Source organism: Ananas comosus, linkage group 5 (assembly GCF_001540865.1).
Source record: "Ananas comosus cultivar F153 linkage group 5, ASM154086v1, whole genome shotgun sequence".
In the NCBI taxonomy this organism is placed as follows: Eukaryota; Viridiplantae; Streptophyta; class Magnoliopsida; order Poales; family Bromeliaceae; genus Ananas; species Ananas comosus.
This window is the reverse complement of record NC_033625.1, coordinates 3,717,459-3,739,300: the sequence shown is the minus strand read 5'-3', so window position 1 is coordinate 3,739,300 and position 21,842 is coordinate 3,717,459. Positions and strand designations below refer to the sequence as shown.

The 21,842-nt window shown below is 37.7% G+C and overlaps 4 protein-coding genes across 6 annotated transcripts; 2 read left to right on the top strand and 2 right to left on the bottom strand.

The window, feature by feature from the left end:
• Window positions 1,695–4,515, top strand: LOC109710291 (subtilisin-like protease SBT1.2). The gene has a single exon (XM_020232799.1). The coding sequence runs from the start codon at window positions 1,695–1,697 to the stop codon at window positions 3,945–3,947; it is 2,253 nt and encodes a 750-aa protein (XP_020088388.1). The 3' UTR covers window positions 3,948–4,515.
• LOC109709823 (protein-L-isoaspartate O-methyltransferase 1) lies at window positions 5,316–9,181 on the bottom strand. Of its 3 annotated transcripts, none has more exons than XM_020232155.1 (4): window positions 8,915–9,181; window positions 7,597–7,867; window positions 6,892–7,056; window positions 5,316–5,831 (listed from the first exon to the last, which is right to left on the bottom strand). In XM_020232155.1, the coding sequence occupies exons 1-4, from the start codon at window positions 8,954–8,956 to the stop codon at window positions 5,581–5,583; spliced, it is 729 nt and encodes a 242-aa protein (XP_020087744.1). In that variant the 5' UTR covers window positions 8,957–9,181; the 3' UTR covers window positions 5,316–5,580. The 3 variants fall into 3 exon arrangements, with proteins under 3 accessions (XP_020087744.1, XP_020087745.1, XP_020087747.1); XM_020232156.1 differs by having other exon boundaries at window positions 8,951–9,180; XM_020232158.1 differs by lacking the exon at window positions 8,915–9,181 and adding an exon at window positions 8,778–8,906.
• Window positions 10,053–16,504, bottom strand: LOC109709822 (FKBP12-interacting protein of 37 kDa). The gene is made up of 14 exons (XM_020232154.1): window positions 16,357–16,504; window positions 16,169–16,223; window positions 16,017–16,078; window positions 15,752–15,819; window positions 15,624–15,660; window positions 14,939–15,026; window positions 14,800–14,864; window positions 14,632–14,709; window positions 13,844–13,891; window positions 13,117–13,170; window positions 12,753–12,914; window positions 12,327–12,396; window positions 11,341–11,396; window positions 10,053–10,425 (listed from the first exon to the last, which is right to left on the bottom strand). The coding sequence occupies exons 1-14, from the start codon at window positions 16,378–16,380 to the stop codon at window positions 10,267–10,269; spliced, it is 1,026 nt and encodes a 341-aa protein (XP_020087743.1). The 5' UTR covers window positions 16,381–16,504; the 3' UTR covers window positions 10,053–10,266.
• On the top strand, window positions 17,044–17,445 carry LOC109710290. Its single transcript, XM_020232798.1, has one exon. The coding sequence runs from the start codon at window positions 17,044–17,046 to the stop codon at window positions 17,443–17,445; it is 402 nt and encodes a 133-aa protein (XP_020088387.1).

Sequence of the window (21,842 nt, the reverse complement as noted above, 5' to 3'; positions counted from 1 at the left end):
TTTGAATGGCCAAAAAGTATAACAGAAATACGGACAAAAATTTCGTGGACATCCGTGCCCAAACTATTTGTTTGGGCACCGATGCGGATGGGCGGCGCGTGGTGTGCAGCGCCCATCACCACCACCCCTTCCCCTTTCTCTCTCTCTCTTTCTAAAAAACGGAGGTGTGGCAGACCTACGCGGCGCCCATCCGCATCCGTGCCCAAACAAATAGTTTGGGCATGGATGTCCACGAAATTTTTGTCCCACATATGATGTCATATTAATTATGTATTCTGTTGAGATATAGTTTTTATAGTACCATCAAAAATAAAAAATAGTCTAACTTACTGATCATCTGTTAGAGCTAAGAATGAGAAAGTAAAAAAATAATAGTCTAACTTGGTGAAATGGGGATTCAAGCCCTGATCTTAGGTCCTTCAAGCGAAGAACAATGACCAATTGAGAATACTACTAATGTGTGTAAACCTGTTATAGTAAACCAAAAATGAAGGATTTGTTTTCGAATGGAATTTATATGGGAATGTTTTCATGACTACTTTAAAACCAAAACCATTATTAGAATAACTAATATGCCTTATAATTTCTCATTATAGCTGTTTTGAAACAGATTCGTGTCCGCAGTCATCCTCACTCCGACTTCTATTCAAATTTGTCTTGATCTAATATGCTTATAAAATTCAATGTCTGAAGAACATCCATACCTGGATTCGAATCTGCGTACTAAATATGGATGCAAAAATGTTGTCATTCCATGACCAATTCTATTCCACATGTTAGCAAAATAACAGAGGCAGGGGAGGGATAGTACACATGCATCTGATATAGACAACAATTTCTCATAACTCAAATTAAAAAAATTGAATTGTCAATAAAATTGAAAGCTTAGAAGGACAGACAGTTGATTTCAAAATTCAAACAACCCAAAAGGTTGAGGTTAGTTCCATAAATTTTCACCTTTCTGTTTTGAATAAGGTAGAGCCTGTGCAGAGCATTAACTGCAGTTTGACTGTCTTATATAAGAGTTCTTTCATCTAATTCATAGAAGAGTAAATTATAATTGTGATCCTCAAACTATGGGATGTATGATATTTTGATTCTTAAATTTTAATTTATTATAATTTTGTGCTCAAGCTCTTTATATTATTATAATTAAGTCTCACAATTTATTTTAATTGACTAAATATTAATAAATTATTAATGACAAAGTTATGTCAAAATATTATAATTAATAATTTGATAATAATTAAGATGTTACATTGTTTCTATCCTAATAATTTGTCAATATTTAGCTAATTAAATTGAATTGTAAGATATAATAATTTAGAAAACTTTGATATAAAAATTATAATAAATTTAAGTTTAAGAATTAAAACGTTACGAGTCTCATAGTTTTGATGACCAAAAGTGCAATATATCTTTTCATGGAACAACAAATCTTTGCCATTAAGAAAGAATCCCTCTACATAAATGCAACACCAATTATATGGCTAAAAATGAATCTTTGAAACCGATAAATCTTGTACTTCAATGCTACTTGCCTGTAGTTGCAGCACCATCCAAAATGTCTATAGAAATTAAAAAAAGAGTCTATAAGTAGACCTTGTAATCTCTCAATTGCTTATAGTCGCGAGAATCACTCACACTCCTCTTCCATCTACTCTTGTAACTACATCATGGAGAGCTGCGGCGTAATGTCGTCCTTGTTCCTTTCTATTCTCTTAATAACCCTTTCTTGCACTAAGGCCATCACTGCCAACCATAACGTTCCGATTGAAGGAGACGTCGCACAACGGCGCACGTACATTATTCGCGTTCGCCCACCTGAGAACTTAACCATTACCCGCTCGGAGGATCTGACGAACTGGTACAAATCATTCCTACCGCTGGCTACTACGGAGTCGGCAGATTTTCAGTTCATCTACACTTACAGCGAGGCCATCATTGGCTTTGCCGCGAATCTTACGGAGGATGAAGTCAGGTACGTGGAGCAGAATGACAACTTTCTAAAGGCCTATCCTGACCGCCTGCTGCCTCTCTCGACTACGCACACTCCCGACTTCCTGGGGCTGCAAATCAACAACGGGCTCTGGAGAATGTCCAACATGGGCAAAGGGGTCATCATCGGAATGGTCGATACGGGTATAGTGCATAATCATCCGTCGTTCAACGACGACGGACTGCCTCCTCCGCCTTCTAAATGGAAGGGGGCTTGTGACTCCAAGGAAATTGGGTGCAACAACAAAGTCATAGGGGCGATACAACTTCTTGGCGGTCGTCGAACAGAGAGCAGCGTCGGTGACACAACTGGGCACGGAACTCACGCCGCCGGCACGGCTGCAGGGAACTTCGTCAAGAATGTCAGCATACTTGGGAACGCCAACTACACTGCTGCTGGCATGGCACCGTACGCCCATCTGGCAATCTACCAAGTTTGCGACTATAGAGTATGCTCCAGCGTGGACATCCTAGCCGGGATGGATGCAGCTATCAAGGATGGAGTCGATGTGTTGTATGTGGGATTCCAGTCCAGTTCCTTCCCTTTTGATGCAGATGAGATCGCCGTTGGCGCCTTCAGTGCAACCGAGAAGGGAGTCCTTGTAATTGACCCTTCAGGTAACTCCGGCCCAACAAGTAGCACGCTCGGTACCCAGGACCCGTGGACCCTGACAGTAGGAGCAAGCACAATGGATCGAAATTTTAAATCAACTGTGAAGCTTGGTAATGGACAAGTACTCGAAGGTGAAGCACTCAGTCAACCTGCCCACTTCCCGTCCACCATGATTCCTCTTGTGTACCCAACAAGCGCAGGAGCTGATGATACCGATGATGATAACTGTAACAACAACAATCTCTGGAAAGCTGAAGTGAACGGAAAGATGGTTGCGTGCGTTAGAAATCGGTGGAGTGTCAAAACGAGCTTCAAAATCGCCGCGGCAGGCGGTGCTGCAATGCTCGTCTTGAACACGGAGGCAGACGGATACACCACCTTGCCCAAACGTCACTATCTCCCTGCGTCTCATGTAAGCTACATTGATGGATCCAAGATAAAGTCGTACATCAACTCAACGGACAAACCGACCGCCTCAATTTCCTTCGACGGCATGCGCCTCGGAACTTCTCCGGCTCCCGCTGTCGCCTCCTTCTCTTCTAGAGGGCCCAGTGCTCACAGTCAAAGCCCTGGCTATTTGAAGCCTGATATCATCGGCCCTGGAGTGACTGTTCTCGCAGCATGGCCTGGCGGATTCGAATGGTCCACCAAAAATGATACTTACACAAATTTTAACGCCATATATGGAACTTCAATAGCCGCTGCACATCTAAGCGGCATTGCGGCACTGATTAAAGCCGCACATCCAGACTGGTCACCAGCAGCAATCAAGTCGGCAATCATGACAGCATCAGATATAACAGACAACACGGGCAATCGAATTTTGGATGAAACTCTACATCCTGCAAGCTTCTTCGCCATGGGTGCTGGGCACGTAAATCCTACGAAAGCGTCTGAGCCCGGTCTAGTTTATGATCTAGTTGTCGAGGATTACATAGCTTTCCTTTGTGGGTTGGGTTATGAAGATGATAGAGTTGAAACGATTACTCATCGGAAGGTCACTTGTTCGAAGGTAAAGAAAATCACGGAGGCTGAGCTAAACTACCCATCTGTTGTCGCCGATGGAAAGTTAGGGAAACTTACAGTGAATCGGACGGTAACGAATGTGGAAGAGGGACACTCGACGTACAACATCGAGATCGATATGCCAAAGGGTGTATCAGTAAATGTGTCGCCAGCGACGTTGGAGTTCTCAGCGATAAAGGAGAAGAAGAGTTTCACGATAAGCTTGAGTTGGTCGCCTAATGAGACCACTCATGCTGAGGGAAACTTCATGTGGGTGTCAAAGAAGCGTGTTGTGAGGAGTCCTATTGTTATCTACCAGAAGAGTCAGTAAATATACCTGCAGTGTGCAAATAACTGAAAAAAGCATTCAATTGAGTTCAAATTATGAAATTCTTAGAAATCTTTCCTCTTGTTGCTTCAAAGTTGCAAAGTTTATGTGATGGACAAGGTTTAAAATTAGAATCGAAAATAAAGAAACAAGCTATTCCTAAATAACAACCACTATAGTAGGATCTGTTCATGCAAACAATCTAGGAGACTTTTAGATTACTTTGATTTTAAACGCTTAGGTGTAGTTGGCCACTAATTTACATTTGTTATATCAAATTGAATTGAGAATTGAAGAATTAGAAAGAAAATAATTGTTTTTTCTTATTTTCTTGTATTTCTTTCAACTCATGATAGTGGAACTGTATGAATGTTTGAAGGTGAGTAATTGAAGTGATTGTTTTCAATTATTTGGACCATTTAGATCTTTAACATACAATAAAAAAAAAATATTTCTAAAATTAAATCCTTAATTCCACCATTTTTTTTAAGGTCCGAGGAGCTTGTAACAGCTAGACAACTACTTACAAATGGTTTCTTGTTCATGGCATTGGCATTGTCGTACACGACGCTGTCGCAAAAGGGAATGAAGTAAAAGTAATATCATGGTTTTCTACTCCAAACTTTATTTGGCAAATCATTAACCATCTTAATTACCACGTCAAAGAAGAGATTAACTTTTTACCTAGATTATCATATTTGGCAATTTGTGTTGGGATAAGCTATCTAAGGATAACCAATTCGGAAAAATATTTCTTGTATAATTATTAAAACAAGGTTGATATTTACTCATTTCTAAAAAAGTTTTGATATTCATAAATTGATATGATAATATATTTCATCAACCATATAATTTATCTTATTTAAAAAAAAATAATTTACAAATCAAATATAATATTCCATTCTAGGCATTTATTTACACTCTTCAACTACCAAAATGTATAAATTTTTAAAATAAATTAAGGAGACATACCAAATAAGATATTCATATATCCAAATAAAGCTTAATATTTATGTTATTCTACTCAGTTCAATGTAACGAACATAGTCCTAAATATCTCGGTCCATTTGATACCGCGCAAGAGTGGAAATGGTGCAACTTCAAGAGGCGGTTACAACATGAGCTAAAAATTCGAGGGTCTTTTTTTTTTTGCCCCCTAATTTAGCTTAAAATACAATTACCATCCCTAGCTCTTTTGCCGGCTAATATATTTCACTCTATGTCATCTTAGAAATACCTCTTTCAAAGCACCCAGGGGTAAAGAATCCATGATAAGTGTTATGTTAGTTTCAGAAGAAAGATCACGAAGATCACAAAAACGTTTCCAAAGACATCTACTGATGAAGATGCAAAGTAACACACCATCATCACTTTGAATTCATTATGGCAAAGATCATGAAGACTCTCAAATGCATTAACGTCCGAACAAGTAACAACAGTATTAACTATTCACAACGGCACTGAATTAACAAAGGTACCAAAGAGATACGCAAATTGGCTGCCTTATAAAATCCTAGGTTTCACAGACTTATTTAATCTTGTATTCGCATTATCTTTAAAGCATGACATACCCAACTCTGTACATCTAAAATACCAAGGTAAGAAGGCTTACTGGGGAAATAAGGCATAGAACCAATCAGTTGTTTCTCAACTGGGCATCTCTACTAGTTAGTGGCACATAGCGCACAGATGTTTCAGTTCGAACGCTGATAGAGCCATCCAGATTCTTGTCGACCACCTTCAAGTCCTGGTTTAGGGTTCCAACAGGAATTACCAGTCTGCCACCAGGCTTCAACTGATCTATCAACGACTGTGGAATCTGTGGCGCAGCGGCGCCGACATGAATAGCATCATATGGTGCCAGCTCTGGCCAGCCCAACCTCCCATCTGCAGCAAGTTGTAAGCATTTTGAGAGACAATAAATCACAAGTGCACAATTACAGACACAGGACAGTGATTCGGGATGCTGCCCTACATGATACTGACATGCTGATACAACAATTTAACTCACATATTTTCACACTAGATATACATACATAAATAAATGCATATGTCTATAATTGCATAGCAAACATAAGTAAATGCATATGTCTAACCGTCAAAAGAAATCCAGATATGTATCCATAAATTATGCAATGAGCATTGCATCTAATAAGGGATCCTGAATGAACATAGTCGAATTCTAAGCTAGTAAAGAAAATAGCACTGCAAATTCTCAAACTGATGCCATAATGAATCTAAAGACATCTGAACAGACGAAAGGAAAATAATAACTATCAACTAGCCCAATAGTATGTTCTAACTAGTTGGCTTATACTGCTCACCGGGATATGCTAAAACTTACATATGCTTAATTATACTTTGATTAATTTAATATTACCAGCTTTATGGATGACAAATAAGGGAATTAAATTGGTTTTTTAAGTATGAACAAGCACAAAATTTTTGACAAGCCAAGGATGGTGTCAAGGCACAAGCACAGCATCTCTGACAGGTAAAACATAGTGTCAGACAAAAAAGTCATATATCAGAGTGTCTACAAAAAAACTCACCCTATATTACCCAGGTGATCATGAACTACAGGCTTTTCTTTAAACCCTGATTGGTTGTAGTGAAAAAAGGAATCAACTCGTCTTTATAAAGGGAGAAATTGGAAACCATTATCTGTGAAACTATCTTACTAACACAAAAGGCACAAAGATTAATAAGTGTGTTCATGAAGCTGTGTTCCAACAAAAGCAAGACCAAGTTCCACCTTTGGTAATTAACAAATCAGGTGCTATTCTCTATAGTATTTACATGAGTTTATTGCAAATGATTCTTATCATGCCCTAACAGGTTGGTTGAGCTCCTGCTCCTAATTCGAGCCCTTTCTATGAGAATTCGTTTTGTATGTGCACGTCAAAATACGTTTGGTAGAATAATTGGAATAACCTGTCTAACACACCTGCAACATGCACAGTGAGGAAACCATCCTTTATTGATGATGCTGCTGCACTTCTCTTGATATTTTCAATGGAAGAAGAAACTAATTCAGGAATATGTTCAATTCCCACTACACGGCCTTGTGGTCCAACCATCATTGCAAAGCATGCTGTTAAGTATCCAGTGCCTACACAAAGGACAGAAAGCAAATAAATAGGCTTTAACTGTAGGTACAACAAAAGAGGTTTAACTCACATTAACCCAAAGAAATCAATGACATACATGATATACATCATACATGTATATATGCATAAGCAGTATGTGTATATACATGTACTGGTTTACGCATGAACAAATGTGCATAGATTTACACAGAGACACATTTATGTACATATATGTTATGATTCTTGTATAGGTATAAAACGTTTGTATGCATTATTGTATGCTATTAGAAGAAGTCCAAACTAGACGAACATGGGTAGTAGGAACATCAGTAATAATGTAAATCCTCCATCTTATGATAACAGTAATATCAAATTGCTCCAACGTTAACCTATACAACTATAAAATTTTATAGAAAGAATAGCACAAACCATATGCCTAATACATCTAAAATGAGATAATTACAACTTAGTTCAGAAGATTATGCTAGTTCATACATATATACAAGAAACTCAGCATGCACATTCTAGATGAATAACATATGAACTGTGTACAAGAAGAGTACCTGAACCAACATCCAAGGCCCGCATGCCATGTTGCAGATGCTCCTTCAGCAATTCCAGACATGTCGCATGCATATGAGGTGCAGATATAGTCGCATTATAACCAATAGACATCGGGCTATCAAGATAAGCTGGTGCGCCAGCTGTTACAAATATTCCCCTATCAATTGCTTCCATCACTTCTGCAACTCTCTTTGACCGAATGATTCCATTTCTCTGCAGCTCTTCCACCAATGCTTTGTTCTTCTCAATTGATCTGCTACCCCAAAAGTGCTGCAATAACAAGAAGTGAAATGAGCACACATTCTAATAACCTCTTACATTACATTCAGGCCCGATATAGTTTATGCCATTAACATGTATTGCCTCGAGAAAAAGAATATTAAAACATTTCTGTTTGAAAAGTTGCTATGAAGATCTAAGAAATAGGCTTGAACCTACTAGTCTTTAAACATAAGGCCTTAACTTCAGAGCAGAGCGTAAAGATAAAGTTATTTATGCTACCTAGAGAAAAAGTGCATCTAAATGCTCACAATAAAGCATCTCTTATCACAGATAATTTTGGAATATACCCAAGTTTTACAACAAAGTCGACCAATTGGCGTTCCGTCTTCATTTGACATGTCAATAGTTTTAAACACAACAGGCCTAAACGGAACCCACTTGCAGAATTTCACAAAGCGCGTCGCCATAGCGAGACAAGCACGGCATAATAAGTCGACAGCAAAACTTGATGCAAGGGGTTTGCAACCTCATGAGATACCATTACTTCCGAAATAACACATAACTCAAACCTACAGGGCGTATCGTATTTATACGGATGAAGATCTTGTTCAGCGCAGTTCTTTTATTTAGAGAAGAAACTTGTAGCATTTGCTAGACAAGGCAAAGAGTGTGATCAAATGTCGAGAAAGTCACACTACATTCAGCAACAAAGTCATTTCACGAAAGTAGGTGAAATATACTATTCTAACAAATCACGACTGCAAAAGATCCTGCAAGGAGCTAAAATCAAACTCCTAGCTCGCCAATCATGAAAGAAAGTACTCATAGCACACTAGTCGTCATTGGGTGAATTATCCTGGCATCCAAACAGGCCCATAGTCTGAGATATGAGGATCTAAGCTCTCCTCCGGAAAAGCTCACCGCTAAGAACTTGAAACAACTAAAATCAAACGCCTACCTCGTGATCACAAAAGGAAATTCTCAGAAAATAACTTGTTACTGCGTGCGAAGGTGACAACAATCACAACAACAATCAAAGGAGAAACGATCGCAGAGACTCGAGTCTAATCCAGAGCATCGGTCCTCGCCACTTACGCGGAAGCAACCGCAGTTAAGGATCAAGCGAAGTACCTCCATTGCCGCGACGAGAGGGGATTGGGGGAAGGATCGGGGACCGCGGAGAGGGAATAGAGAGGACGACGATGATGGCGATAGTACGAGGAGGAGGAGGAGGAGATGGGGAGAGGAATTGGATTCTGCTGCGGAGTGATGCGTAGAGGCGACGCAGGCGCGGTCCAGCTCATCCTCTCTCTCCCTATTTTATTCGCCCATCGCGGCTGCTCTGCTGCCTCTGAGGCTCCGAATCTCAAAAGTAGGGGTACTGACAAAAAAAAAAAAAAAAAATTCAAATAAATTTAAAATTAAAGAAAACTTAATAAGATCATTAAAAAATTAATAATTTTTAGATGAGAAAAGAAAAATGTAAGATTTACGTCTGCTTTTGAATGTATAATTAACATCGCTCCATTTTAATGCGCATTTTACACATTGTAGTAAGAAAAGTTAATAGTAGGACAAAATACTACAAATTTTTATCAATTTTATCTAATTAAGCACGTAAAGAGAATAAAGCATAACATTCGCCGGGACCAGTCATAACACACCGTGGAATTTTTTGTCAGTAGTTTCTTTCATGATCTCAGCTTTCTCTAGCCCCGTCATTGTTTCGGAAGCAAACGTATGGAGCAATCTGGGTTACGATTATGTAACTATTAAAACTTCTGATTTTACCATGCAATATTCCAAATCAAGTCTTTTAAATCATTAAATAAATCTTGCTGCAATCACTTTAAACTTACCTGTTGTTTCTACACAAATATAATCGTATGAACTGCACGAAATATGCTAAAACAAATAGTATAGTCAAACGGCCGGAACAGAAATATGATGCGACTTCAGCAGCTCGGTGGTCAGATGGAGCTCGCTCTCACACTGATGGTGACCCTCGGGCACTACAGCATAATAAAAGAAACAAACTGTGTAGCAAGTAGCAACAAATGAAACCCTTGGGGAAAAGGAGTTAAAAATGAAAAAGTAGGTAGAAGTATACACATCTAAGATCGCAGGAATCAGATCTTAAATGAAAATGTGTATTTTCCGAGCAGATTTCCCGCCCGCCCGCCCGCACATACTACCTGAAATCCCCAACAGAAACCTAGTTTTACAAATCATATCTTAAAACGAAATACTTCCGTGGATTAATAAATGAATACATCAAAATGGCCTATAGTTGCCGGCGTCTCTATACATTTTTACCTTCCATTTTCGGTTCAGTAATCAGACTCTATATTAGAGCAAGGAATATTTATAGAATTGTCAATTAGTCCTCAAATAAATATGCAGTAAATTCTTTCAAACACCCAAAAATGGAGATTATCTGATAAAGCTCATTCCTCAGATTTTACAAGAACAGTTTCATAATCCGCTGTCTTGTCATCAGCAGATTCATCGTTTTCTTCAGGTACTTCTTGTTTCTGGGAAAGCATTTCCCTCAACTTTTGCAGTTCATAGTCCTTTGCTTCTAGCTTTTCTCGCATAATATATGCCTGAAAATGGAACACTTATGATGGATCAAAGAACCAAAACAATTGCTAGCTGAGATCAAGTAGCCATTCATAGTAAAAACTGCAGTAGATGCAAGCGAGATAAAAAATGAATTCACGGAACTGCTAGAACAATTAGAAGTGCTACTTTCCATAGTTTAATAAGTTCTACGGTCTCCAGATATGCAAAAACTGATTCAGTAAGCTTCCATAGACTAATGAAAAATAAATATACGTATCTTTCATTCCTCTTACAATTTTCTAACTGCTTCTCCCTAAATTCCAGGTCGCATAGTGTCTTTGCTACCACAATAAACTTGAATAACTGTTGGATTTAATGGACAACCAAAACCATTTCACGAACCAATCAGTTACATAGTGTATATTGACCGCTATAACAGTTACCCTGTACAAAAATATTTCAACTCTTTTCTTTTGATTCTTGAATCATAATCTTCAAGGAACAAAGTAGCCCATGGATTCTCAACATGATGAAATAGTAGAATGGATTTTGAAAGGGGCAGGTGGGAGGGGACAAAATTACGAAGCTTTAAGCACCAAAGCCATAAAAGAGGTAGAGAGAAAAGAGAGGATAACAGAGCACTCAGTGAAAATCAGAAAATATGACATTTGGCTCTTCATATTTTATCGTGTCTCATGCATAATTAGCCAGCTCATTATAAAGGTTCAGTAACAAGTTTGATACTCAAAATAGACCTCTAAAGTCCAAACATTGATAACTACTTCTCTAATTAAAAAAATCTAGATACATGCATTCAATTATTGGCTAAATTTTGCCTAGAGCTAAAAAAGAAAGAAATACCAATATCTGGAATTCTATAGTGTGACTGGGGCCTATTTGGCAAGTTACAAACAATATTGAATAGAGGTTATGGACCAAGAGTTTGGGTTTCTTACCAGTTCATTTGATCTCTCCACATCATTTGTTAGCCCTTCCATATGCTTATAGAGAGCTGCAGAAAACACAAGACAAACAACAAATACATTCAAAATTACATCAACCCCTGGTCAAGAAATCATAGGTCGCTAGTGTTCAAATATTGGTTGTTAAAAAGAAAAGAAATTCACTTATGAATATCGGTAAAAGAATATGAAATCCAGATGTACATTCATGAATAACCAATCTCAAGTTACTTGATTAGACAGATTAAAAAGGGTGCATGATTAGGCAGACATAAATAGGCAGATATAAATAGGTAAGTGATGAATGAAAATGGGCACCATTTAATAATCAAAGAATTACTTTATCAACATCTTTCTTTAGGAAAAAAAAAAAGAAGGGAAAAAGAAAAACTGACTTACAAATTTCTTTCTGAAGGATTCAGAAATATAAGATGTATTACAAATAGATGCTAAAGTTTTACTTACAGTATTGTGGCATTCAATTAATTACACACCCAATAGATTGCATGTAGATTTGTATGTCGCAAAAAGCTTTTTATATGCCCGAAAAGCTGAAGGATTTCGTCAAGCTAGAAATCATTATTACACTTTAATCAGTCCTAAAGTAAACGCATGCTTAGTTCTTTTCCTCCAAGTCATAGCTGTCTTCTAATATGTATGTCAATCAATTGCACACTGGCTTGACTAAATATTCCCTCATTTTGCATTTCGACGATAGACATTCTGGTTATGCACAAACATTAGGCCAACTCTTAAACTGTCCGAAATGAGTTTTCTAAATAATTATTTAAGCATCTAAATTTTTATGCCCACTATTTGATACATGAAATTGCAGAAGCAGAATACCAAAGAAAATTATTGGTCCTGTATGCCAATTTGCATAAAAGAAGGAATGGGAGTTTCACACTTCATTCTCTTCTAATAAATGAAATTGCAAAAGCAGAAGGAAAAAAAAAAGTAGGTGTTATGAGTGATCTCACCATCGAACTGATTTCTAAGCTCCGCGTTCTGGGATTTCAGCACTGCAATTTTCATTCCCAATTCATGGATCTACCAGTCAAAACTTGTAGTTAGCATTGCGCGAATCTTGGGATAACAAAGATTCAATGTGCATGTGCATTACACCAATACAACATGCATATGTACAAGAGAGAGAGAGAGAGAGAGAGAGAGAGAGAGAGAGAGAGTAGACTGGGCATATGCTTTCTGAGGGCAAAAAGAGTGTCAGAAATATGGTTTTCCTAATTCCACCAATTAAGTTACCACTTAAAAGCAGTGATTCGCACATTCTATGCTTGAAAATTTGCAGGTAAATGTGTTCTAAAAAATGTACAGACGATCAAAGATATGAAGGGACGATATCTGGATTAAGTTAATAAAAGTACAATATGGAAGCAAGATTTTACTTTTCCTTCAGAAGCCATTGCTCCAATCTCCTCATTTTCCTCCTGCAAAGTTCTGCACTTCGCCATCAGCATTTTTCCCAGCTTGCTTGATGCAGTAAAGTTGACGGCAGCAACATTGTCTTGCAGTTCCTTTATTTTCTTTTCTTTTTCTTCGACCAAGTTCTAGCATATTTAATAAAGGTCATTTGTAACTATCAACACACAATTTTTCTTAAAATCTTACTCAGACCTCCTGGTATACAAGAAAATACGCATCTAGAAAACATAGCGACGCACATAGAGGAAACTCAAACAATTATACAAAAGTGAAAATATCATTGAACAAAAACTTAAGAAAACTTCGATATTACGAGTTCTGAAGCACCTTTAATCGCATGAACTCCTCATGTATTGCTGGGTCAAGCAATAATCTCCTTGTCTGTCAGAGAATATAGCACATGCATTAGGATGTATTCATGAAAAAGCTACAAAACAAATACGGATCAAGGGCAAAACCAAATCGCTACACATTCAACAAATGAAGGAACAAAATTAATAGATAAATACTGCTCTGAGTTAGGCAGGTGAAGTCAATAGAATAGTCTAAACAGGAACGGAAATAAAATAGCCAGAATTAAGAAGGGGGGAGAGGGGAGGAGAGCAACAAAAGGACTTTTAGCACATTCAAAAGATAAGCTGGTTTGGGTCTGTTCGGTTTATCAGGTTGAATTTCGACATTGGTTTGACGTATGTCACGTATCAAGCAATAACCTAGTGCTAAATTTTTTATATACACATATACATAATCATAATATACATATGCATAACCAGTAGCAGCTAGATTTATGAAAAGATATATAATATAGAAATGTTTAAAGGTATAGAAAATAGTAAAGAGCTAAAGTGTAGTTTCTTATGATTTCCAACATTCATGTAGAATAGTAAATAATGGAGGCAGTTACTTAGCCACCAAAAGAACATCAAATATTTATCGATCCTATGCAAGAGAATTAAATCAGATCTAAGTCCTTAATCAATAATTGCCATGTGATTCATTCAACAAATAAGAATAAAAAAATGAAAACTCTTAGTGTAAAGAAAGATATTATCACCTGCATTGATGGTGGCCTCAATTGTGTCTTCAAATCTCGAACTGCAGACTGGAAATTCACAGGTAATATTTCAACTAAAGATGCCTCACGAAAGAAAAAGAACTCATAAAACAACTGACAAGTAAAGCAGATAGTAGCATGATGACTCTACAAGTACCTCAGGTGATCAGAGAAAAATAGCTTCAAAATGTGGTATGACAGAATTTATAACTAAGCCTTTAAGTCAAACAATCACTTATTAAGGTGTACCACAATTCCGTAATTTTAAAGTCAATATGAAAATCGAGCAACCAGCTACCCAAAGATTTCTGTGGCTAAGAAAGATAGCATGGTAAAGGAAAAGCACCAACCGTACATCTCAAGGAGTCATATATAAGAGGCACCGACTTTGTATAATTCTGAAACTGTGACATATTCAGATATGTCCAATGAAAAAAGAATCAATCACTCCCTTTAATTACAATTAGTTAAATTACTGAGTAATGAAGTTTTATCGCTCACAAAAGGTGTAGAACATATGCATCTCTTATCACCCCAAACCAGTTATCTTCCTTTTCCCACATGAGCATGGTTTTCGTGTGCATGCAATAATCAGGTAGATGGCTAGTATTGATACACAGGAAATAGAACACAACATCGAACAACTTGTCATGTTCTATTCACTTCCAGTTTATGTGGCAAAAACGAACTTCACGACAATATATATGAAAAGTCTAAAAGTCATCAAATTAGCAAATTTGTAAATATTAGGAACAATTTATTTTACATAAAGCACCAGAGACGGTTACCTTCAAGTCAGCAATTTCCTGTTCGCGTTTCGCAAACGTTACTATGAATGCAGCCTCCCGCTTCTTTGCTTTCTCAAGCTGCAAAGAAAAAATTAGCATGAAGAACCGAAGTACTAGTGTGTGATGTTTCCATTTCAATAAGTCAATAATAGAAAACTAAAGATTAACCTGCTCCTTTAATGACTCTTCAGATGACTTCAAGTTCTGGATATATGTTACCACCAACCCTGGTTCTAAATCAACAGAAACAAAAAGTTATATAGATAATTAGATGTACTAACATGCCCGTTAATAAAAGATGGCTAACCTGGCATCGAGCCTGCAGGTGTAACTGGGCCGTTCTCAAATGCAGAATGCCACTTCTGATTTTCTGATCTTGCAGTTTCTAGCTCTGCCTGCAACAAATGAAATCTCATCATTACAAATTTATAGGCAATAAATAATAATGAGCTAGTTACACTTATCAATGCTTTATTGGTGAAACCACCATATCCAATTCTACTACAGGGCTAGCAGCAGGCTTCACGTGCAACAATTGTTGTTGTGAAAGTGGCAATCTCACTTAAGAAGTAGATTAACAGTCATCATACTTAGCAAATGTAGCTTATGAACACGATTTATAAATGTGATCATTAAGTACTCAAAAGGAAAAAAAAATGCTTTCACTTAAAAACACCATGTAAAATCAACTATTAAATAAGTCAGCTACCCATTAAGCAAGCAAATCACCATTATGGGCACCTTACTAAATGCCTAATTGTTCTACTGTCTAACAGAATCTACAATCAAGATAACCAAAGCTTCTAGTTTTTTTTTTTTTTCAAAATTTAAACTAAAATAAACATGTAGATAGCCTAATTAGAAGAAGAAATCTCATCAATACATCAGCTTTTGAGTGCAAGAGGAATAAAATTAAGATAAAATGTACGTTCAGTAAAGTGAAGAAAAGAGCAGGGTATCAAGAAAGAAAAACCCTCAAATTAGCCTCATACCTGACAGGTTGCCAGGCTATCTTTACAAGTCTGCAGACTGAATGAAGGCAAAACCAGAATTACAAGGTCACTATTGCTACAAAGAACTGGATGGCTCAGTACCTATCTTGTAACGTGATGACACAAACCTTTCACGTAGCGACAAAATCATTCCTGTGGCCACGCCAGGCACACTTTCTTCAGCCTTTGTCTTTCCCTACATTATCAAATTGAAAAATTCAGGATCACAGTTGGTGTCTGTGATGACAAGATCTCCAATGTTTATTCCTGAATGATGTAATAATCGTTTTACTATCCAAAAGCATTAGGTCACTTCCGAATACCACAATTAGGGTTTCTGCCGAAGGATTCAAGTGAATGGCGAGAGAAGTAGATTACGGGGCTTCAGCTTACCTTCTTGCTGCCGAATACATCGTCGTCCTCCTCGTCCAGATCCCCAAAAGATCTTTTCTCACCTGAAATAATACAAAATTACCAAGAATCAACAAGAGAAAAGAGGAACAAGATCAAAAACCTTTAAAATATTAAAAAAAAAAAAGGAATACCTGAGCGTTTGCTACCGTTGTGGCTTCCCGGGTAATCGCCACCGAAGTCATCTTCCTGGACAGGTCCAAAAAATCGACGAAAAACACCTTAGAAAAGGGCGGAGACTAGAGATTGAGAGAGAAGGAGATGGAGAAGGAAAGAAATTGGTAGCGGTGAAGAGAGATTAGGGATCGAGGGGTTCACATACGTCGTCGAGATGGGGAGAGGCCATTGGAGCCCCAAAATACTAAACCCTAACCCTAACGGCCTATGACTGATGCTCCCGCTCTTCACAATAGCGACAGCGTCTTGCGTTTTGTGGTTTGCGATTTGCACAGGGAGGGAGAAGAGGCGAGAAATTTATCATGGATCTGGTCCACCACGTCGTTGCAGACCACCAAATCATGTGCGAAAATTTTTTGCCTGCACCATGTGTATCCGTACGGTCCATACAACTGCACCCAACTTTTGATTGCCAGTTTCTCTAAGTTAAATTCGCTTGATTTCAAAGTCATTCAAAAACATGTGTCACAAATTAAAAATTTTCGTACGGAATTTCCTTAAAGTACAAATTAGAAATTTTCAAACTCCTATTTTTTCAATCATATTATATATAATTCCTCCTTAATTTCCACCTCTATTAATTTATTTATATGAGCATTTTAGATACTGTAGATGATCAAATCTTCAACGCGGTACATGAGATGTTTGTGTACACCTGGTGCAGGCAACAGATCTAACGGATCCAAATCTAAATCAAATCCTAACCTTAGTTCGGGCCTCTAGATCCACAACAGACCCGCTTCGGAGCTCCAAAGGCAACGCATAAACCCTCGTCCCTTTCACCTTCCTCTCTCTCTCTTTCTTTCTCTTCTCTCTCTCTCTCTTCCCTGCAATGGCTTCTCTTCTCCAACGGCTCCTGAAGAAGCACCCTCCACCTCTTCCCCCACTCCAAATCCTCTCCTCCCTCAACAAACTCCATCCCCCATTCACAAACCCTAATCACTCCCACCCTCCTCTCCAACCCACCGACTCAATCCCTAACCCTCCCCTCCTACCTCCTCCAAACCCCTCTCCTCAATCCCTCCACATATATCCAACTTTTCCCCACTTCGTAGATCTACCAACGATTTCGATTTCCCGGTGCGTCGGATCGGACGTCGAGGACGGCGGTGATTGCGACGATCGCGGCGGCGATCGGACGGTGTGGGCCGACAGCGTGAAGAAGAAGAGGAAGAGGAAGATGAACAAGCATAAGCTCAAGAAGCTGCGGAAGCGCCTCCGCCGCAAGACCTAGAGCCGGGGCCCCGATCCTGGGTAGATACCTTTGGGCAATTCCCATGTACTTCTTATTCATACCCTTTTCTTTGGCAACTCTTGTTTTGTACCTTGGTAGTTTTGAGCTATGGATTATTTGCTTAGGACCTCTTGTAGTTGTAATAATACCTACCCATTCATGAAATTTTGACATTGGAGAAATTGGAGTATGCTTCTGAGCTCCTTGAAATGAATCAAGTATTTTGGATCAAAGTTTCAGGTTTTACAGTACACAGCAGTCTCATTTGTCTTTGGTCGCACATTTCTCTATAGATGCCTTATTGTTCATTGTGGCATGTCTATATTGGATCTGAATCACGTCTTGTATGGCCTAGCTGAGAAACCTTCGTGAAATATAAGTGCTCCATGTCATCATAAAAGTTGCTTAATTGCTATGTTGCTTGCACTGTCCAGAAGTATATGAACTGAGTTCATGCATTCCAGGAGACATCGCACAAAGTTTTTCTTCTCCATGCAAGTATTTGAGGAAAGAAAAAGTTAACTTTTTTGGGCATGTATTGATATTCACACTCAAGAGAAAATGATAAATATTCCTTGTTCTGTACATCTTTGTACGTCTTCATCTTAAGGACGTGCAAGATGAAAAATTTGCGGAAGTAGAATGGGGAACGTGTTGGAGTGCTTGTTAAGTCCCTGCAAGCAATAACATGCCTACCCTTTATACTTGCGAAATGAGTGTTGAAGTAACTAGGGATTGATATATGGCCTTGCAATTGTATACCGGTTGACTAGTTTACCTTGTCATGAGCTGGTCTATGGGGTAGGCCACTTTCGGTGGTTGACAGATTTTAAGGTTGCAATTTAATTTTAGCATACATCTAAAATATGACAAAATAACTAGTAAGCTTTCCTATTTTTGTAGGACTCCTTGAATCAAATACCACAAGTAGTCACAAGTTCCATCCTTTCTTCTGCTCTTCTTTTCCCTCACTTTCCTGTGTCTTGTTTGAAAGGCCTTTTACTTTCATCTTCATCCCTACTCCTTTGCTACCGCTTTCCTTATCTTAACATAGACTTCTAGTGGATATTTACAAACAAAGTACTTAAGCTGCTGTCCTTTTCTTAGAATTCAAGGTACTCTACCATCTGGAGAACCATGGTTGCTTTTATGTCTTCAATTCAAGGTCTAAGCAAACTTTGTCTTTTTCCAATTCCAAAGTTGACAATGTTGAGTCCAGAAGAGCAGTTCAGTTCTATACCTGTCTCTGTTTCAGCTGAACCCAAACCTGAATCTTGATCATCTGAATTAATTTTGGTGGCTGGAATTATTTGATAAATTTGGCCTAAAATAGAACTCCATTGTTTTGCCATCTGTTTTTGATTTTAAAGTTGGTAAGTTTTTTGATATGCTGCATGCTATCGATCAAATTTCTCAGTTGAATTACGTGCTGAAATGTTTTAATTTCTATTTACATTCTCATTCTCTGATTATAGTTGCATTATAGCATCTATATCATACTCAGTCACTTCTTCTTGTATCAAGTGCTATCAGCGGATGTACCTACAGATTCAAATGTATTATGGGCACAATACAATTTTGATGATCCTTGTTTAGTATCGTGAATAAGGAAGCTTTTGTTCTTTCTATCACCCACGGCAAGCAACAATGCATATTACAGTTGCAAGAAGCTATTTAACTGCAGTGATGGATAATGCATTATCGTTTTACTGAAGCATGGTCAATCTGCAGTCAAGTCCTTTGTCTCAAAATGTGGGCTTCACTGCAGGGATTGGGTTTGGTTGGGTTTGTCTTGGGTTTAGCTGGCATAGCCTATATGAGGGTGCACCTGTACTCCACTTGACCTGCTAGTGGGTCAAGGATGGTTGTCCCATACTACATCCGCAAGGTCAAATGTTGAGCAAATGGACCTATACCTATCAAGGTGCAGGCTAATAGCTTTGACTCGAGGGGCACGCAGTTTTGATTGACCTGATGTAGCTGAGAGATTATTAAGCATGATTAGCAAGTACTGCGGAAATGCCAGATCAGACTGTTTAAGTTAACTATTATGTTATTTCTTGTACATTCCCTACATCATTCCAATTTATCAGTATCATCATCATATCTGTATCATCGTGCTTATTTATCACAACTTGAGTCAATTTTAATCTTTAAAACTATCATGTCTCTATGTTATGTTTCATTCTCTTGAAAGTTGATTATTTAAGGAGTATAAGAGGGCTCTTTTTGACCAATACAATGGCACATTGAGGACTCTTGGGAACATCAGATTGTTTGCACAACTAGTTGTCTCTACAAAAATATTATTAACTAATTTAAGATACAAGTTAGGAACTACTAATAAGTACGTTGCTTATCATCTTCTTCCACTATAAAATGATCTGAGTGTTCTTGTTTATATGTAGTGCACACTATTCTGAGGCTGATAAGCCCACCAATGTAGGTAGGATACAATACTCAAGATTAACCATGGTCCAGTGCATTGAAGATATTCCAACCTTTCCACATTAATTGGTTATAGTTTTCTTAAGCTAAACATTCAGTAACCATGTGCAACATTTTCATATAATAACAACAGTTTTCTTCTCTCTTTATTTCCTATGTTATTTGTGGGATTACAATATGTTCTGCCTCTGATATGAGGTTAAACATGTATATCAAAAGAATATTGTTGTCAGTTCACAATAGCAGCTCTGTTGGTGCTCTATCCTTTATTGAATAACAGCACTTCTCATTCTCTTAATTATCTTGCAGTGTGATGCAGTAATAATGTGTATAGTTTCTAAGCTCTCTAATCCCTTTCTAAGCTGCTGGTGCCTCTGATACATGGCCATGCTCTACTATAGTTGCATTTGGTAGTTACAGCATGTTTGTATTTGAATCATTTGATTATAGTAATAACTTGATATAATGTGTTGGTGATGTTTCCATGTCTCTATGAATTCGAAAGTAAGGGATTGAACTTGTTGGTACCCAAACAACGAAAATGTGGTTGCTTCTTCACCATGAATTCAACATGAGAATATTTTGGTTCGATGAAGACTCGACTGCAGGAGAAAGTTTAGTGCGAAGTTGACTTCGCATTTGGTGGAAATATATTTGAAATGGCACTTAGATTACTTTTAGGCATTTTGAGCGAAACGAAGACGAAAGCTTCTGATTTACATTGAAACTTAGCTTGGTTTTTCAGCAAGAAAAGTTGGCGTTGTTCGAGTCTTTAAGAAGCTATAAATATTATTGGTTCTACAGGAACTTTGCTTAAGATAGTTCTTCGACCTTTGTAAATCCCTTTGAAATGACAAAGTACAAGCCCACTTCGGCTGGATTTCTCAAGTTTCATGAGATCCAAATAATGAAGCCTGTCAGTTCCACTCTACCTCGACTTCAATATTCCAAATCCCAGGAAAGCGTGTCTACGGAGGCATCATGATTCCAGGAAAGCTTTTTCCGGTATCTTCTAGTTTCTTTATTATATATTAGCTAGTTTAGTACCAGAAGCTTAGACCAAATCCCATGTTATGACAAAGTTATTCACATTAGTAAACAAATTTGGACCAATTATTAGTTAATGGCAAAAAAAGTTGGACACAGTGGGATAAGTAAGGGGATTGAGCTACAAAGGAGCTTTCCTTGCTGTAGATAATAGATGACAATGCCTAATACGTGGCTCGTATCAACTATCAATCTATGTCTCAATTTAAGCAGAATCTCTGACGTGTGGTCGGTGGTACCGAAGTAGAATCTACTCAAAAGACGGGTACTTTCATTTTATGTAATTTAAATATCCTAAAAATTTCTGTACATAGATTAAAATTTCAATGGTAGACTATAAGATAAGCCAGTGCGTAGAATATTTCTGCATACAAATTTTTTTGCATAAAAAATAAGACCGGCATTCTTACGCTATTTTGTAATTTTTATATATAAATTTGTTAAATATAAAATATTAAAATTTGTTCGTGTCTTTATATTATTAGAAAAAACTATTTTCGATAGTGTGCAAGTACAAAATTCTGAGTTGGAATTCTGAGGAAGGATTATTTCACAGGATGACGCCTCAATGGGCAAGGCACCGACGCATGATCGCAACATTCCGGCCTATTAAGTGCTTAATACGTGTATTGCACCAAAACGCACCAAATTAATCCCTGTTAATTAAAGTATAATAACTTCGTAGAAAAGCAATTCCCCCGTATTAATCCTACCTAAATACTTAAAATTAATGCTTAATAATCCCATCCCTCTCACCACCCTCATCATCACCACAATCAATAACGAGTCTATGTATCATTATTGTTCCTTACTCAAGAAGAGAACAAAGTTGACAAGTGAAGAAGCCCTTCTAGCACTTTCCAATTACTCCAATATTTATTTATCTCTAATATCATAATTTT

Coding starts and splice junctions, on each gene's coding strand:
- LOC109710290 (XM_020232798.1), top strand. CDS start 17,044: ATGGCTTCTCTTCTCCAACGGCTCCTGAAGAAGCACCCTCCACCTCTT.
- LOC109709823 (XM_020232155.1), bottom strand. CDS start 8,956: ATGGAGGTACTTCGCTTGATCCTTAACTGCGGTTGCTTCCGC. Junction 7,868..8,914: donor TTAACTGCGGTTGCTTCCGC/GTAAGTGGCGAG, acceptor TTGTTATTGCAG/CACTTTTGGGGTAGCAGATC. Junction 5,832..6,891: donor CCTCACTGTGCATGTTGCAG/GTGTGTTAGACA, acceptor AACTTGCTGCAG/ATGGGAGGTTGGGCTGGCCA.
- LOC109710291 (XM_020232799.1), top strand. CDS start 1,695: ATGTCGTCCTTGTTCCTTTCTATTCTCTTAATAACCCTTTCTTGCACT.
- LOC109709822 (XM_020232154.1), bottom strand. CDS start 16,380: ATGGCCTCTCCCCATCTCGACGAC. Junction 16,224..16,356: donor CCTCTCCCCATCTCGACGAC/GTATGTGAACCC, acceptor GGACCTGTCCAG/GAAGATGACTTCGGTGGCGA. Junction 14,710..14,799: donor AAGAGTCATTAAAGGAGCAG/GTTAATCTTTAG, acceptor TTTTCTTTGCAG/CTTGAGAAAGCAAAGAAGCG.